Source organism: Lissotriton helveticus, chromosome 9 (genome assembly GCF_964261635.1).
Source record: "Lissotriton helveticus chromosome 9, aLisHel1.1, whole genome shotgun sequence".
Taxonomy (NCBI): Eukaryota; Metazoa; Chordata; class Amphibia; order Caudata; family Salamandridae; genus Lissotriton; species Lissotriton helveticus.
In genome coordinates, this window is record NC_136070.1 from 947321089 (window position 1) to 947338499 (window position 17411).

The window sequence follows — 17411 nt, forward strand, 5'->3', positions numbered from 1 at the left end:
CATTGCTTATGAGAAGCAAGGCTGGCAGTAACTGCGCCTCTTTAACTGCCAGCCTTGCTGTTCATAAGCAAGGACTATAAGCACAGAATGCGTGTTTAAGCACCGCTTGCATGTTTTCAAACCACATAAATAAGACATTGTCATTTACAATGGCAATAGCTCAAATTCTCGAAATGCGAGACCTATTGTATTGCAAATGCTTGTTATATTAGCTTCCCCAGTTGAGTGGTTATTTTTGAACAGTACATGTGATTTAATTTGTTCTACATTTTGAAAAGGAGCTACTTGACGGTGGCTTATCCTCGATCTTTGGATGTTATCTTTATGTAATAATTAACTCAAACTAAATATATGTCAAATTTACATGCATCCTGTTTGCAAGGTGGTGCAAGTTAAGTTGTGTTTTAGGTGGACAGAGAATTATTGTCCACAGTAGATATGGTAATAGTTGATAATCATCTTACTACACCTCCCATGCAGGCTGTGAAACCTTGCATGCTTTTTTGGAGGGTCCACTACAGATATCTCTAGCTGGCCATATATCATACAATACTACACATAGTGGGCTTTAAGTCAGCGTCATTCTCATGTTTGGATGACTTTCTTGTTGTTCTAGTTTCCCTGCTCTTACTCTGATGGCTTCTTAGTTGTTTCCTTCCACAGCTGAAATCTGGGAACTAGTAGTATGGGTCGGTGAATGGGTTTGTGAATGGTTGTGTTGAAGTCGGTGTATAAAAGGTTCCAAGAGGGTGTCAGTGGGTGCGAGTGGGTGCTTTAGTTGATGTCATCCGTGATGTCACTAACCATGTCATGAGTGATGTAATATGTGAGGTTATAAGCAGTGCATTACGGAGGAGAAAGTTAGTTACCTCAGCTAGCTATAACTGCTGAATTTCTCTGGCTTTGTACGAGTGAAATGTCAGCTTAACTATAACGTCCCTGTAACCTCTGTTTTTTTTTTCGTCTTTGAATTTCTAAGGTTTTTTAAAATCCATTTCCTAACTATAACCTCCCCGTAACCACACATTTTTCTAGTAAGTCTTTTGAAAAACAATTTTTGAACCCAACTTTCCGTCTTCGTGATGATGCAGATTGTTATTGTTAATTTTGATTTGTAGAGTGCTTAATACCGGAAGGTCTCTAAGCGCATCAAGAAGAGCAGGGACAGTTCTAGAGAGAGTGATACAATTAGGATCAAAGCTTCTGTGAAGAGGATAGTTTTCAGTTTTTTTCTGAAGGGAAGAAGGCAATTTTCCACCCGGAGCTGGCTGGGCAGCTTTTTCCACAGTGTTGGGAGGAGGATGGAGAAGGCTCGGCCACCTTTGGTGGTGTATTTGAAGCGGGGGCAGTGTAGTAAGCTCTTCGGGGATGATCTTAGCGAGCGTCCTGGGACGTATTTCTCAAGACGTTGTTAAATATAGTTTGGGGCTTGACCGTATAGGGGCCTTGTGAGCAATGCAGAGGCCCTTGAATTTGGCCCTCTGTTTAATGGGCAGCCAGTAGGAGACGTTGTAGTAGGGCTGAAGCCCATGTGCGTCTAGGAAGTTTAAAATTAGCCTGGCGGCGTCATTCATGACTATCTGAAGTTTGCCCGTGAGGGAGTCTGGTAGTCCAATATAGAGCGAGTTGCTATAATCCAGGCGAGACAAGATCAAGGTGGCTACCACCGTTCTCAGGGTGGAGAAGGAGAGGATGGGGGAGAGTCTCCTTAATCGCCGGAGTAGGCCCACGCAATTGCCGAACACCGTGACAACTTGGGTGGCCAGTGAAAGCTTAGCGTCCACTTTGATGCCCAGGCTCTTAACCACTGGGGCTAGGGTTGGAGCATCACCCAGCTCCTGAGGCGAAAAGAGGGAGCTCCAAGGATTGTGAGCTTCGGTCAGCGATGGTCTTGATGAGTTCGGTAACTGCGACAATGGCTCCTTCAAGAGGTGTAAAACATATATGCACACATTTTACAGTATTTTAGACACTAGTGGTTTATTACTGCACTGTTAAAAGTCCTATTCCTGTAGGGAGTTTGTATAAAAACAATCTTGTAAACCAATTGTCTGTTTTCCTGACCATGCTGGAAGCCGCAATGATATCGGTAGCCACGATCACTGCGCAATGACAAAACAAAACATTCAATAGCCAACACCACATACTTAACTTATAACTGCAAAATTAATTCTAACCAACACACTAAACACATTTCTATCTGAAAAGAGTCTATAATAGCGTGTATAACTCACTTAATATCGCTATAACACCGTGTATAAATCTTTATACACGGAAACTGCCTGCATACATCACAGCATCAGTAACTCTCTCATTCACTAAGTATTTCAGTGGAACTGATATATGGTGCATCAGTCTCTCCATGGTTCTATAAAAAACTGTGTGACTGTTTCAGGACATCTATGACTGGGTGCATCAGTGTTTTAATTGGATCAGTAATTGGTTGCATGAGTCTCAGATGATCTGTTAGTAGATGCATGAATGTGTTTGTGTATTTGAAACTGCGTACATCACTGACTAGATCTGTGAGTAGGTGCATGAGTGTCAAGTGGGTGTCTGAAAGGGTGAGTGGGTGCATGACTGAGTGGTTTTGTGAGTGCATAAGTCTCTTAGTGGGTCAATGACTGGGGGCATGATGAATGTGAAAGGGTGCATGGGTCTCTGAGTTGGACTGTGAGTCGGTGGGTCAGTCTCTGTGTATATCGGTGAATGAGTCTCTGAGTGGGTCTGTGAGTGGGTGGTTGAGTGTCTGACTGTATGGGTGTGTGAGTATTGGAGTGTGACTGGTTCTGTGAGTGTATGAGGGTCTGAATGGATCTGTGAGTGGCTGTATGAGGGTCTGAATGGATCTCTGAGTGGCTGTACGAGTGTCTGAATGGATCTGCGAGTGGCTGTATGAGCATCTGAATGGATCTGCGAGTGGCTGTATGAGCGTCTGAATGGATCTGCGAGTGGGTGTATGAGCATCTGAACAGATCTGCGAGTGGTTGTATGAGCGTCTGAACGGATCTATGAGTGGCTGTATGTGCGTCTGAACGGATCTGTGAGTGGGTGTAGTAGCGTCTGAACGGATCTATGAGTGGCTGTATGAACGTCTGAACGGATCTGTGAGTGGGTGTAGTAGCGTCTGAACGGATCTGTGAGTGGCTGTATGAACGTCTGAACGGATCTGTGAGTGGGTGTATGAACGGATCTGTGAGTGGGTGTAGGAGCGTCTGAATGGATCTGTGAGTGGGTGTAGGAGCGTCTGAATGGATCTGTGAGTGGGTGTAGGAGCGTCTGAATGGATCTGTGAGTGGGTGTAGGAGCGTCAGCCCCGGGTACCACCACGTTCCTGGGGCACAAATACCATAATGAAGGGGTCTGTTGCCGACCTCCAGCACCTCCTCGGGGCTCATTCAAAAAGGGAAGGGGGCCGCACGGCAGCAAGAGAGCAGAGCATGTCTGTTTCCCTGCCCTCTGTGAAGTGTGCAGGGAAACGGACATTGCTTTGGGATGCAGGGAGCTGCATGTTAAAAGCTCCCTGGGTCAGGTTCCCCCGTGTTCCCCCAACGAAGAGGTCTGGCCCTGGCCAATATCAGCTCTTTGGGGGGGCTGAAACCATGTGGCCCCCTCCCTTTTTTTTCTTCTAAAAAAAATAAAAAAGTGACACTCTGGGGCGATGGGGTCCCCGGGGCCGAAAATGGTCCGGGAGGGGGACCGCTCAGCCACCCTCCCTTTCAAATGTATATTAAAAAAAATAAAGACAGGACCTGGGTGGTTCGGATCCTCTGGCTCAAAGTGGCCCAGAGAAGGGGTGGCCACTCGACCATCCTTACAAAGAAAAAAAAAGTCTGCAACTTGCTGGAGGCCCGCCCCTTTTCTTCACCACTCTGCAAACGCGCCTCCTGGCGAGTTGTTAGTTGGTGAATGATGTCCCTTTGGCTGCGGAGGGTGCTTAGGGGTTAATAAGACCTCCAGTAAGTCCCCATACAGTGGGATTGCTGAGAGGAGGTCGGAGGCTGCACCCTCTTTCTCCACCACTCAGCAAATGCACATCTCAGCGCACTGCTGGTGGGGGAGATGAGGTCCTCGTGCTTCCTGAGGGCCTCAGGACTAAAGGGGACTTCTTTCCCCAAGCATTTGTCGCCAGGAGGCACATTTGCATAGTGGTTGAAAAAGGGGGCGTGGCCTCTAACAATCTCTCAGTAATCCACCTATGTGGGTCTGACTGGAGATAACAGGAGGGGTCATTGGCCACCAAGGACCCTCAAGAGCCAAGTGTACTTCATCCCCTAACAAGTGGTGCGCCAGGTGGCGCAAATGACATCGCTGATGATATCAATAACAGATTCTGACGCACCCACTCACAGCCCAATATAACCTTGCATACACTTATTCCAACTTCCACACTATCATTCTCAAAACCATTGATGCAGTACTTACTCACTGATTCATATGTCTACACACCCATCTACTCATACACCCATACAGGCACTCACACACTGTCAGTCAACCATAGAGCTACTCACTCGCCCATAGTCAATCACACAGCCACTTAGCCACCTATTCAGTTTTACACACACCCGCTCACTTATTCATACAGATACTAACATATACTCACTCACCTATGCAGTCACTAACACAAGCACACACTCACCCATACAGCCACTCACTCATACAACTGGATAGGTGTAAACCGCTGTAGGCCAGCTTGGCCTACATCTGTTTACGTGAAAGGTACTTGTTGCTAGGTCGCACTGTAAAAATGTTCAGGACCTTATTGACACCCTAAAGAACCAAGTAACACGGCTCCAGAGGAAGAGCTAACCAGATACCCCTGCACAACTTCTGGACCAAAGGATGTTAACTCATGGGAGCATTGCCACTAAGGCATGTTCCACCGAAATTTCTGATTGAAAGGTATTAATGGACCTGTAGGCCAAACAATTCAGTATACGGACAACATTGGACACCAAAGGAGCCAGATCCCATGCTGGCACCAGCCCAGTCATCAACACCTAGCTGACCAGTAGCGTTTGACCATACTGTCCGCCCCGGCTCCAGAGAATATGTCCACAGTGTTTCTCGAAAGTCCTGGGACTTGCGATCACAACCTGCAATCCTCCATGCCATAAGTTAGAGGGACCTGTTCGTCACCAGAAGATGGGGATTCCTGTAGGGATCGCTGAGGAGATCTAGGGGCAGATGGATTCGAAAGTCCCAAGAAAGTTCCATTTGAACTGGAAACCAGACTTGCGGCTTCCACAGTGGGATCACTACCACCTGGTCTGCCATCTACCTGTGAAATTGCGCCACCAACCTCATAATCATGGCGAGGAGGGGTGGAGAAGCATAACCGCTCTCCTTCGACCCGTCCTAGAGGAACATCTCTGTTGCTACTGCTGCAGGATCTGGCCTCCAGCTGAAGAACTGGGGAATTCGGTGATCGAAGCAGGACACAAAAAGATCGACTGTGAACAGGCCCCATTGGTCCAAGAGAGCTAAGAACATGAATGGGAGCAACTTCCACAGGCTTGTGTCCCGTAGATGGCGTGATTGCCAATCTACAACCTGGTTGGCCGACCCTGGGAGAGTTTCCGCCATGACCGAGACTTGATGTGAGAGGCACTTCTCTCAAAACTCCTTGGCTAGATCCAAGAGAGCCTTGGACAGAGTGCCTCCCAGATGGTTGATGTAATGGACTGCCACTTTATTGCCCATCTTGAGAAGCACACTTCACTGGTCCTTTTCTCTGGCAGTTCATGTGAAGGGACTTCTCTTTGGAGGACCATGTGCAGTCTGTGGTAAATCCATGGCATCGGACTAGATCACAAGACCTGACTGGGAGCCAAAAATGTCTCATCGGTTCCTGGCCTCCTTGTGTGTGAGCCACCAGCCCAGCTCGTCCCTGCCTCCTGTGAAAGGGGAACGAACTGAGAGAAAATGAGACCACAACATTGATGAGAGGCCTTCAGACGCAGAAGGGCACGGAAATGAAGGGGCCCTGGAGAGATGGCCTGAATAAAAGAGGAAAGAAGACCGACCATTCTGGCAATCTGAGGCAGGGAGGTTGTTTATTTGGAGAGGGTCCTGTGCATCTTGTGTCAAATCTTGGCCATCTTCCTAACTTATTGAAACACACACGGCTACAAACTTATACCGTAGAGGACTTCTCTGTGCATTGTCACTGTTCAATAAGATTAAACGCCATGATACAGGTTTAGTCGATTGCTAGTTCTGGGCATCACACAGTAATTAATAAAGAACAGCAAAACGCGCCAATCACTGTTTGGATACACGCGCAACCGATTTCTTTTTGCCGCACACACGACCAGTGCACCATAGAAATGCACCGATTACCACCTGCATTATATTTAACACGAACAACGCCTAGCACTGCATTTTTTGATAACATCACAATGTCTAATAGATTCAGGCATGCTAGAATTTATCCCAAACTATACCACATGTAGAACAGGAGAAGTAAGTCTGGATACCCTGTTAACTACCTACTACAGAACTTTAACTTTTAACCACAACATTCCTTTTTTAAACATCACAGAAAGAAATTGGAGATATCTTTTGCCATGAGTTAATAGTTGTTTTGAGTCGTAAGAATTGCCATTTTATTGTTACTTTTCCGTCCTCCAAAGTAGACAGCGTGTACTTGGAAAGTGTACACCTAACATTTTTCCTCGTGTTTGTGTTTGTCTTTGTCTCTCCCCCTTCCCCCCCTACCTTTTTTTATATTCACAGGTACCATTGGACCTTAACTGAAACAGATTAATATATCTAGTGCCTAAAAATTCCTTGACAATTCAAGGTGTATACACACTGAGACACACCCAGTCTCGCACCACTTTTCTCACTCTAGGTCCTGAAGAAAGCCCACTTGACCCTCCGGGCAAAAACAAGGGCTGAAACATGTCAACCTTTTTATGGACACATTAAGTGCGGGAGATCCCTAAACAAACCTCATTACGCACTGCATCTATTTTTTAAGAAACATCTCGAATCCAGACCTATTAAATCATTTATCTGGCTGTACGAGCATTTTTAAATCACTTTTTCAACTTTCCAATAACCCCTGTATCACTGATCACTACTGCACTAATCGGGGGTACACCTCCGGGTGGAGGAAGCATGAGAACTAACCCCATGATGATGCTGTCACTTTTTTAAGAGCCAGGTGGAGAATCAAGATATACCGCCAATTCCATCCTCTGTATGTGAATGAGGGTTTTTTATTGGTACGCTGAACGAAAAATTGAAAACCCTGGTTACGCAGGACAAGTGATCCGTTCCCCTCTTGATTTTTTTTTGTCATCTTCCTAAGTTTGCAGACTGTGTGGAGTCCACTGAGTTGACTACAAAACTGATGAATTTGAGGGTCCTGGAAGGAACCTAGGCTGATTTCTAGCTGTTGATAATAAACCTCAGAGCCTGTACGTGATCCACTGTCTTCAGATGGCCGAGCAACATTTGCAGGCATTGATCCGTGAGAAGCATGTTGTCCAAGTAAACAATTGAATCCCGGAGACGTTCGATCACTGGTTTGAGGACTTTAGTGAGACACCAGGGGACCGAGGATAGGCTGAAACGGAGAATGGCAAATTTGAAAGTCTGACCTTTCCATTGGAACTGTAAGAACCGTAGATGGGGCGGAAAGATTGGAACCATGAGGTAAGCATCTTGAAGATCCGATCTTCCCATTCAATTGTTGGCCTCAGAAGATCGTGGAGGAGGTGGATGCCCTCCACCTTGAAATTGCGGAAAACCAACCATTTGTTGAAAACCTGGAGATTGATCACTAGGCACCCATCCCATCCCTCTTTTTCCATCAGAAAGAGATTGTTCAGAAACCCCGAATGGCCCCTTTGAAAGGGAGCTAATAATACCGCCTGGGTCATGTCTGCAGCAGGAGAGCGGAAATAATCACTCCTTTGTATATGCACTGACACCGAAGGGCGTTCAGACTCTAGACTGTTGCCCTATAAATCACTGTGGCGAGCTCACCTGCGATTGCAGGCATTCGGCAGGTTCTGACAGCAGTGCATAATTCCACTCAACATAATGTCATCCAGCGTCACACTGTTCCATTCCACAGAACTCAAATCCACTTGAATCCATTCCACACCACAGAACTCCACACCGTAACACAATCCAACTCCACATAGTTCCAGTACACTCAATACCACATCATTATCCACATTTTCATAGCACACCGTGCCACGTAATTCCACTCCACAATCAACACCACACAATTCCACAACTTCTCTAATCCAACCCTTATAATTCCACTATGCACCACATACATGGACTCCAAAACACATACGTAAAAGACTTTGCCATTGCAATGTCAACAGCACTCTCTCAAACAAATTAGACCTATTGCATTTCCAATGCTTGTGTAAGATTAGCCTTTTACAAATAACCTCAAGGCTTTTCTTCCAGTTCAGAACAGGAGTTTTCTGTTAGACAAAGATACTCTATAATAGGGCACCTTTACATAGGGACACTTGTCAGATTTTCCATGAAATGTGTGTTTTTACCAGGGCCCTTGTTCTCAGTTTTTTCTGTACCACATAGCAATTGATGGCCCCTGCTTTTTTCTCAAGAAGAAGCTAATGCATTGTTTTGCCATTGTTGCATTAAAGGGTAAATGAAAGCAGACAGTCATTTAGTGCGTGTCCTTAAGAGAATTACCTCTGTAACAGTGATCCTAAAAACATCTTTCATAGTCGTTAACTGTGGCCAAAGTTTCATCTTGGCCCTCTAATGTCGGTGGCGTTGGAAAATGGTCTGTTTTATCTCCCCCCTTACTTTCCATGTTCTTGGTGTTTTTCTGCCTTAATTCTTGACCTATTGTGTTTTAACTGTCAGTAGCAGGGTTTGACCTGTCCAACTGCAGCTTGTAGAAAACTGATAACATCCCTGCTGCTTTCTTATTTTGTATGATGCAGTGTTGAGCTTGCGTACACTGAGATCTTTCTTTAATCCTTAAAACCTTTAAAATTAATTTTCTCTTCACAAAGAAATCCTGGTCTTTAAAATGAAGAGTAAAATCAGATTTGTAGCCCTTGCCTTGTGAGAGCAAGGAAATGTAATTCGGTGGAGACTAGCAATCTCTCAAATTGTAATATCTCTTTTCCATTTAGATGTCCATATCAAGCTCCACAGAAGAACTTTGTCCTGTCCAATATCTAGCTAATGATTCTACATCTTGTGAACTTCATTGATCTTCATTTTAGCTCATTAGCATAGTCTATATGTGTGGTCCAGGTAGAAAAACATTTTAAGGCTTGTTGTCCAGACACACTGGCCAACTGGTTAGGAATGCCATGCCACAGGCAGGGCCAGAAGACCGTTTCTCAAATTATGATGTCACTTAAGTTTTTGTAAAAGACATAATCTTAAGTATGCTTGCCTAAATCAGCAGACATGCCCTCAAACAGTTTATGTCCACTTACCAGCAAGATGATGGAAGGGCTTCTTCTGATGATTCAACTTTTTGGGTATTTGTTTCTGTTTTTGTTGCACCACCTACTTGTTAATGTTATTTCTTCAGTTCATCACCATGTCCAATAAGTCTAGAAAAAATACCTCCCTTTTGCGAGTAAGCTGTTAAAGGCTTTTGAAGTATTCCATTCAGTGAAATGGTGTCTATTAGCAGCTTGTTTTTCTTGTCTTTGAGGAATTATGAGGCTAGTTTCTGGGCTGAAGTCAGCAAATGGTCATATTCATTTAGAAGCCTCTTCATTCTGTGAACCTCAACTGTCAGTTCAAGTGGTAAACCCTCTTTGTATAGGCCTTTGTATTAGCTCTTCACTGGAAAATCCCAAGTGACAAAACACGTGGTCCCGTAGTACCTCTTGATCTTTTAACACCTAATCTGGTTTGTTATGGTAATGATGGTCTTGCTTTTACCTCGGAACTGCAGCAGATAAGCTTTAAGTATTGCAGGGAGATTGAAGCCCCTTGAGCTAAATTCCTCAAGATGGGAGATATGGCCCTGGGCCATATTCTTTCAAGGTTAAAGAAGACTGGAACAGTTCGCATTCTAATTTGGTACAGGTACAGTTGGGATGAGTCTGATTCTCAACGTGTTAAACAAAATATAATTATTGAGCTTTCACATACTCCTCCTTCAGTCGCAAAATTCGGACATTGTCAATGCATTCCCTCTAACTAGGTGACCATATTTGATTTACCCGATTAGTTAAGCTTTCTGGAGTACTACTCCAAATGGGGTTCTATTCTTAATCCACAACCTCCTGGAATTACCTAGGATTCCAATCATCTAGATTCAGCAGAAAAGAATGATTATTTATCTGCCCACCTTCCCCAACATTTTCTAATTTGTGACCCTGCTTTGTTTAAAAATAATACCTTAATGGGCCTGATTATTCCTTTCTAAAATGAAAAAAAGGAAGTTAATCAATATGTTGATGGTTTCTCTGTTTGTTTGCGTTCTCTGATCAGAAATTTAGCTCGCTGGTAGGTTCTCAGTTTGGTCATTGCTGCTTTAACATACATGACATTTGATCCATGAGGATCTTTACCTTTGGATAAAAGCCTTTTTAGCTGATTCTTTCTTAGCAAGAAGGATTAGCGAGCTTTTATTCTGAAGATTGATATAATGATGAAAAGCAATTGAGAACAGCCTCTCATTTATTCGTTAGAATTACTTTTCTAGTGTTTCTTCATACACCTCGCCCTTTCTCAGCGAAGGGGGTGCTTTACAACCTGGGTGATGCCTGAGGTCTCAAGTTGTGTTTGATAGGTGAACAGCTGTCTGACAGGAATCTGATTGTATATTAATAACTTCTGATTCTCTTGACCTAGCAACAATGCAGCAAAAACGATTAATGCCAGATGAATGCGATAGCTTCCTGCTTACGCTAGTCCTGTGGCACAAGAGGTTCATCCTATTTTAAGATTGTGTTTATATTCAACCAGAGCGAAGGCATCATTGTGTGTTTTTTTTTAAACCTTTTATTGATCAAAAGCAGAGGTAGCATTTAGCAAAACAATCGCAGTTACAATCTTGTCACAGAGCACATTCATTACAGCAGTGTATTACAATCACAATTACAGGGGAATATTAGGTCTGGTCATTTTCATGTCTGCTGAGGGGAAAGTACACAATTCGCCTCTAAGTATTCCATCGTCCCCATTTCTTATCCCAAACTCCAGGACATCCCCTGATCTTATAGACCGTTTTCTCGGACAGCATGCACACATCCATAGCGGCCACCCACCTAATCAGGAGCGGTTTAGATGGTGAGCCCCATTGCATAGCTATTTCACGCTTCAGGAAGAGGAAACCAGAGCCGCCCTTTGCTGTTCTATTGCAGTCAGATCTGTGGGGTCCCATACAGTAAGGAGTGCGGATTTGGGGGTCAGAGGAACAGGTGTACCTATTACATCAGTTATTTTCTGAATGGCTCGTTTCCAGAGGTCCTGGACCGCAGGGCATTCCCACAGAATGTGGTAGAAGGTACCAGTTAGACCACAGTTATGGAGACAGAGATCAGATGAGCGTCTGCCAATTCTAGCCAGAAGAGGACCAGATTTGTATGTTCTGTGCAATATCTGTAGCTGTATGAGTCTGAATCTATGATTGATAGCTGATTCGCGTGGGGACATCAATGCCGATTGCCACTCAGCCTCATCTAAGGGTCCGATGTCGTTCTGCCATTTCTCACGCAGAAGGTGGAAAGTGTTCGGCATGTTACATAATTTGCGGTAGGTGCAGGATATCGCTTTGGCCTGAAGGGGTTCTGATAGGAGCCGGTCTTCGAGGGGCGAGGATTGTGGGAGTGAAGGGAGGTCCGGGACGTTGGCGAGTATGGCATGTTTAATTTGGAGGTATCGGAATGTCTCAGACTGGGCCAGGTCATATGTGTTTTGCAGCTCTTCAAACGTCAGCAGTTTGCCCTTGCAAAGCATGTCACCTATGGTGGATATGCCAATTGTGTCCCAGTTATCGAAGCCTCGAGAGTGACATAGGGTGCCTAGCTTGTGTGAAGTCCAAAGTGGGGTGGACAATGTGAGGGTGTTGGTCCATCCGAGTCGCTTGTTCGCACGGTGCCAGATTGATACTGTGTGGGACATCGGGCCTATATACCGGGTTCAGGAATGTTTGCCGTATAGAGCTTCGAGGTAGCCTCCGCGGCCCGTCTGGTATCTCTCTAGGTGAAAAGCAGGGTTCGTGGGCGAATCGTAGACCCATGAATTGGTGGCGACCAACTGAGTGGCCCAATAGTAGAGGCGGACATTGGGAAGGGCAATACCTCCATCGTACCACCCCTGCGTGAGTGAGATGAGAGCAATGCGGGGAGAACCGCCATTCCATAAAAGGAGGCGGAGGTCCCCTTTGAGCGAGTTGAAATAGGAGTCAGCTATGGGAAATGGACAATTTTGTAGGGCATACAGAAATCGAGGGAGTGCTAACATCTTAAATAGGGCAGCTCTACCCGGGAGAGAGAGGGGGAGTGTTCTCCAATGCGAGATGTCGTTATGGAGTCTTTGGAGTGGTCCTTTTAGGTTACGGTCATGAAATATTTGGGGGTCCAGGGTGACAAAAATTCCCAGATATTTAAATCCGTCCCGGGCGATTTCAATTGAGTAGCCTCGCGGAAGGAGTGGGGGTGGGCCATGTAAAACATAGAGTACAGATTTAGACCAATTAATAGAGAAGCCCGAGTATTTGCCAAAGTTGGAAGGCATCATTGTTGAATTTACAGAGACATGAGCAGTTATTAACCGGAGCTAAGAAACCATTGGTAAATTTACAGAGACTTGTGCGCAGTCCAGAAACGCTGAACAGCTTCTTGGCTCCCCCGTGGAAGGTTTAAAGTAACAGAGGGCAGAAGACTCCAACCTATTGATTCTGTCTGTTCCTACTTGGGAGTTGAGGGGAGAGGCTTAAAACTCACTGCGGCCCCTTTCATCCTCCAGCTGTAGTCGTATTCCTCCTCCTCCTGCAGAGGATCTGTTTCCTTGGACCTCTCTGAGTAGGATAGCTTTAGATGTTTGTTGGCTCTTTCAGGGTTGAATTGAGCCTGCAGGGCAGAAGTTAACTTTTGTGTCTGAATTTTCTATGCTGCAAATTGGAAAAATCTGCATTGAGCTTCCTCTAGATTTCAACCATGTCCGCCCAGTGTGATCATCCCAACATTACTTGTAAAGTGAGCATGCTTGAGTTTAGAGTAAGACCTTTACTTTTAGAGTGACATTGTCTGATTGACCCAAACGTCTCAATATGTGCCATAATGTATAACGTTGATATAAGCCCATGTTTTGACTGTATTGTAGTTTTCTTTTAAACTGTGGATTATATTCATACATATAACTGCAATAAAAAGACAATTAGTACGTGGCTTTGCAGCATCTACCCCGAATGACATGCCGCTTAGCAAATTTTATACATCTGCCATTTTTCTAATATTCAGATTTTAGAATTTTCTAATTAGTGTACATCCTAAGGAACAATAAAGAACTGTATGATAGAAGTGTATCCTGATAAATCAACACCCTCACCAATTTCCTCCAATTGCGTTAGTTTTTGGGAAGTTTAACATCTGTCTGGGTGTTAGGCATGCATCCATCCATTTCTCAACAACCATTCTTTCCCTCACAACATCCAGCCTTTTATTAACATGGGGACATAGTGATGCTTCCAATTCATGGCTACTCTCGTAAGTGCCAATACCATACAAAGGGCCATAAATGTATACTTCATGTTCCCCAAATTATTTCAAGCCAAGAATGCTTTGTCCGATGCGCCATTTTTTTCTCGCTACTCTGTTCATTTTGTTAACATTAGTGTCCCAATACACAGATGACACAAAACTGACAAACTATATACAAATGTCCATCATTTGCATGACAACTAGGGCAGGGATTTGGTTGTTTTATGTGTACCTTATGCAGTATTTCTGGAGTAACGTGAACCCTGTGAAAAAATGTACAGTGCCAATTTGAAATGGCAGTCTCAGACGCTCCCCTGATTACTTGACTAGCATTACCACAATCCTCCTGTTACATTCAGTCCCACATTCCATATTCCATTCAGCCTATATTGCCAAACAGTCCCATTTTAAATCCATGTTTTGTCTTTGAGATACAGCTCTTACCCATTTGACTATTTAGTAATATGTCCAAGATATGACTCCACAGGTGGATCAGCAAATCCCTACATGCCTTGTAGCCAACAAACCTAATTTAAGAATTGAGCAGGATTTCAATTGATTCAGCTTCAGCTTTTTCAAATCCATTTAATTATCCACCTTCATTTAACAGCCATATTTCCCTGTGTACCCCTATTCCTAATTTTATAGAGCAATAGAAATTCCTCTTGTTATACTGCTACCCATTCTACTTGGACATGAGCTGAGTCAATAGAGTTCTGTTTTGACATGCTAGATCTTTGTTTATTCTCTATTTGGTTATTTAATAGTTTTAAACCCAATTACGGTGAGCCCTTTCAAATAGTATGTGCTCATTAATCTATATTGTTGTATTTTTTGGTAGCATCCTTTTCTCTGCAGTAGTTTTCAGTTTCTCTTTTTGTCGCTGGAAAATCAACAAAGAGGGCTTTGTTCTCAGCAACCCTTATAATATTACTTTATTTCAAAAAGAAAAGATTTCTGGCTATAGTCTATTTTTATTTATAAATAATGTTGCTTTTTCGTTTCTTTCCAGGTACTTAATTGATAGCCGTTGGTTCAAACAGTGGAAAAAATATGTTGGTTATGACAGCTGGGACATGTATAATATGGGTGAGCGCAACATCTATCCAGGGCCTATTGACAATTCAGGACTCTTTGCAGGTATGTTCATTATTAAACATTTCAAGATCTTTTCATTTTATCAGTTTTATGTAGTGTTGTTTGCAAACAATGTAAGGAAAGTGCAGGGAATAACATCTATTAAATTGTGTTGTGGATTTAGTATTGTGAAATAGGCATCCTCATAATGTGTTGCTGTCCTCCCTTTGTTGCTGCTTAGCAGCCAGTCTTCAGAATATGAAAAGAAGAGAACGTGTATTTCAGCCATAAATAGCTAGGAGCCGGTGGTTAGAGAGGCATAACATATTGCTACCCGTATGACGTGGCCGCTGTAGGGTAACCAACATCCACCTGTGAGTATATGTATGTATGTATGTATATATATATATATATATATATATATATATATATATCTATATATATCTATATATATCTATATATCCACATCCACAGTCCTACTTCTCCTGGGATCCCCCAAGACACGGGTACGGACCACACCGTGTTTGTAGATTTTCAAAGTGCCGTTTTATTGCATTCCAATTCCAATGTGCAGCATTCTCAAATGACAAGTGCCCAGCATGACACGTTTCGTCAGTAGAACACTGACTTGATCACATGACGCGCTTCAGGCCAATCCCCATTAAATACTAGTGCAGTAGGTGAAAAAAATCCTTAATTAGCACACAGTTTGCTGTTTTTTTTGTCTCAAGTATAGCATAGACATGAAAAAAAACCTCCTACACAATACATAGTGATATCTGTTAAGAACCTAATTATTGCAGAAATTACATGTGCAAAAGAAGCAACAAATAATTAAATAAATAAATATGTGCCATAAAGTGCAAGTGCAAAAAATTAAATATTCAAATATAAAATATTCACCAGTTTTTACAGCATAACCGTTTATTTTTTTTAAAATTCTTTATTTGCAACTGCACTATATTATTAACATTACATCGTATATACTTATTATGCCGTACAGTTCTTTTCTCGTTTTCTCCCCAACCAAACATGTCTTTCTGTTGCAGTTACATAATGCTGTGTATAACATATGAAAATAAATCATGGGTATATGAAACCATACTTTTCCCAGCATGCTGTTCTGTAGGGGCACTTGCCTGTGCATCAGTACGTTATACATCATATTATTATCAAGTCTAGCAACCAACCACATAAAGGATCACAACTCCCGATCCTCCCTCCCTCCCCACAACTCTCACCCCAACCCCGTACGTCTCCTACTCGCAATAATTCCTGAACGAGACACTCCGTACCAGTGATATCAAATTAACTTGGTGTAGGATAAATTTACAGAAGCCACACCTTTGCATCTGCGAGCTTCAATACTCTTGCGCCACACATACCTACAAGCTACGTATTTTTCTTCCATTTACAACCCATCTGCCTGTGATGTTGTCATCTCCATCCCCTCCAGTTCAAACCGCATTATCTTCCAGTCTTACGCAATGGGATACTTTCTTTGTCCCTTCTCCTGTCTCAACACCATACCCTCCGTTCTGCCCCATTTCACCAGCTCAGACTGCCACGTTGATATCCTGGGTGCTCTGGGTGACTTCCACCGCATCGTTATAGCCCTAGTTGCTAATAACAGGGCCAGGTCTAGGAACTTCAGTTTAGCTTTCTGTTTCCTAGATAGTTTAGGGGACCCTACCAGACAGTATAGGGCATCTACTGGCACCGGCAGTGAGGTCACTGTACGTAGCGTCTGGCAAACCTCTCCCCAGTAACTACGTAGCTGCGGACATGCCCACACCATATGGAGAAAGCCAGCTTTGTCCGCTTTGCAGCGTTAACAACAGTGGGGAGAATCGGAACATTCTATGCAATCTCTGTGGGGTAAGGTACGCCCTATGAAGCACCATGACCTGGATGAATTTAAATTTAGCGTTCCTCGACACTCTCTTGGGATGTTCTAGTACCAGCTGCCAAGCCTTATCCGACAGTACCTCTCTCGTGTCCTGTACCCATGATTCTCTAAGTGTGGTGAGAGGAATCGCTGCATGTTCCCTAATCCCTGCGTATAGCCACCGCACTAAGTGACCACCTGTTCCCATATAATAAAGCATATGGACCAATTCATGTTTCTTAGGTTTAAGTCGCTGAGGAGCCCAATTGGTTTTTATGTAGCGGGACACCCCAGCGTGTAGTAGATACAGTCTCTGGGGAGCCCCCGTGACCTGCAGGAAGGTGTCATGATCCATTAGGGTATCCTCCCAAAGAAGGCGCCCACTTCTTCCACCCCCGCCTCTGGGTCGCAATCTGCGCTGTGTGAGCCTTGCCTGGGGCGTTGGAATACCTAACAGGGGGACTTTCTCCGCAAAGGGTATTGTGTTGGACGTATACGCCAGTGCCTTCCTCCAACAGATCAGAGCCGTGCTCAAGAGAGGGTGGCAACCCTGGGGGATCCTGCTCCCGGGCAACAACAAGGAGTGCAATTCGCCCCGTGCTAGTCGGTCTGCTGTGAAGTCGATTTCATGCAAGTTCCTGCCCGCCACCCATCTTGCCAACCACTGAAGTTGACTGGCGTAGTAATACCCCCTAAGGTCGGGCACTCCTAGACCGCCCAGTTTAGTCCCTAGTTGGAGCTTTCGGAGGCTGATACGTCTGTGTCCA

At 44.1% G+C, this 17411-nt stretch overlaps 1 protein-coding gene across 1 annotated transcript in view; it reads left to right on the top strand.

Moving 5' to 3' along the window:
- Positions 1-17411, top strand: part of USP4 (ubiquitin specific peptidase 4) — a 742179-nt gene that overhangs the window by 34691 nt on the left and 690077 nt on the right. Inside the window, exon 2 of the mRNA XM_078661202.1 lies at positions 14692-14819. Coding sequence (XP_078517328.1) covers positions 14692-14819 — 128 coding nt within the window. The remainder of the gene's footprint in view (positions 1-14691; positions 14820-17411) is intronic.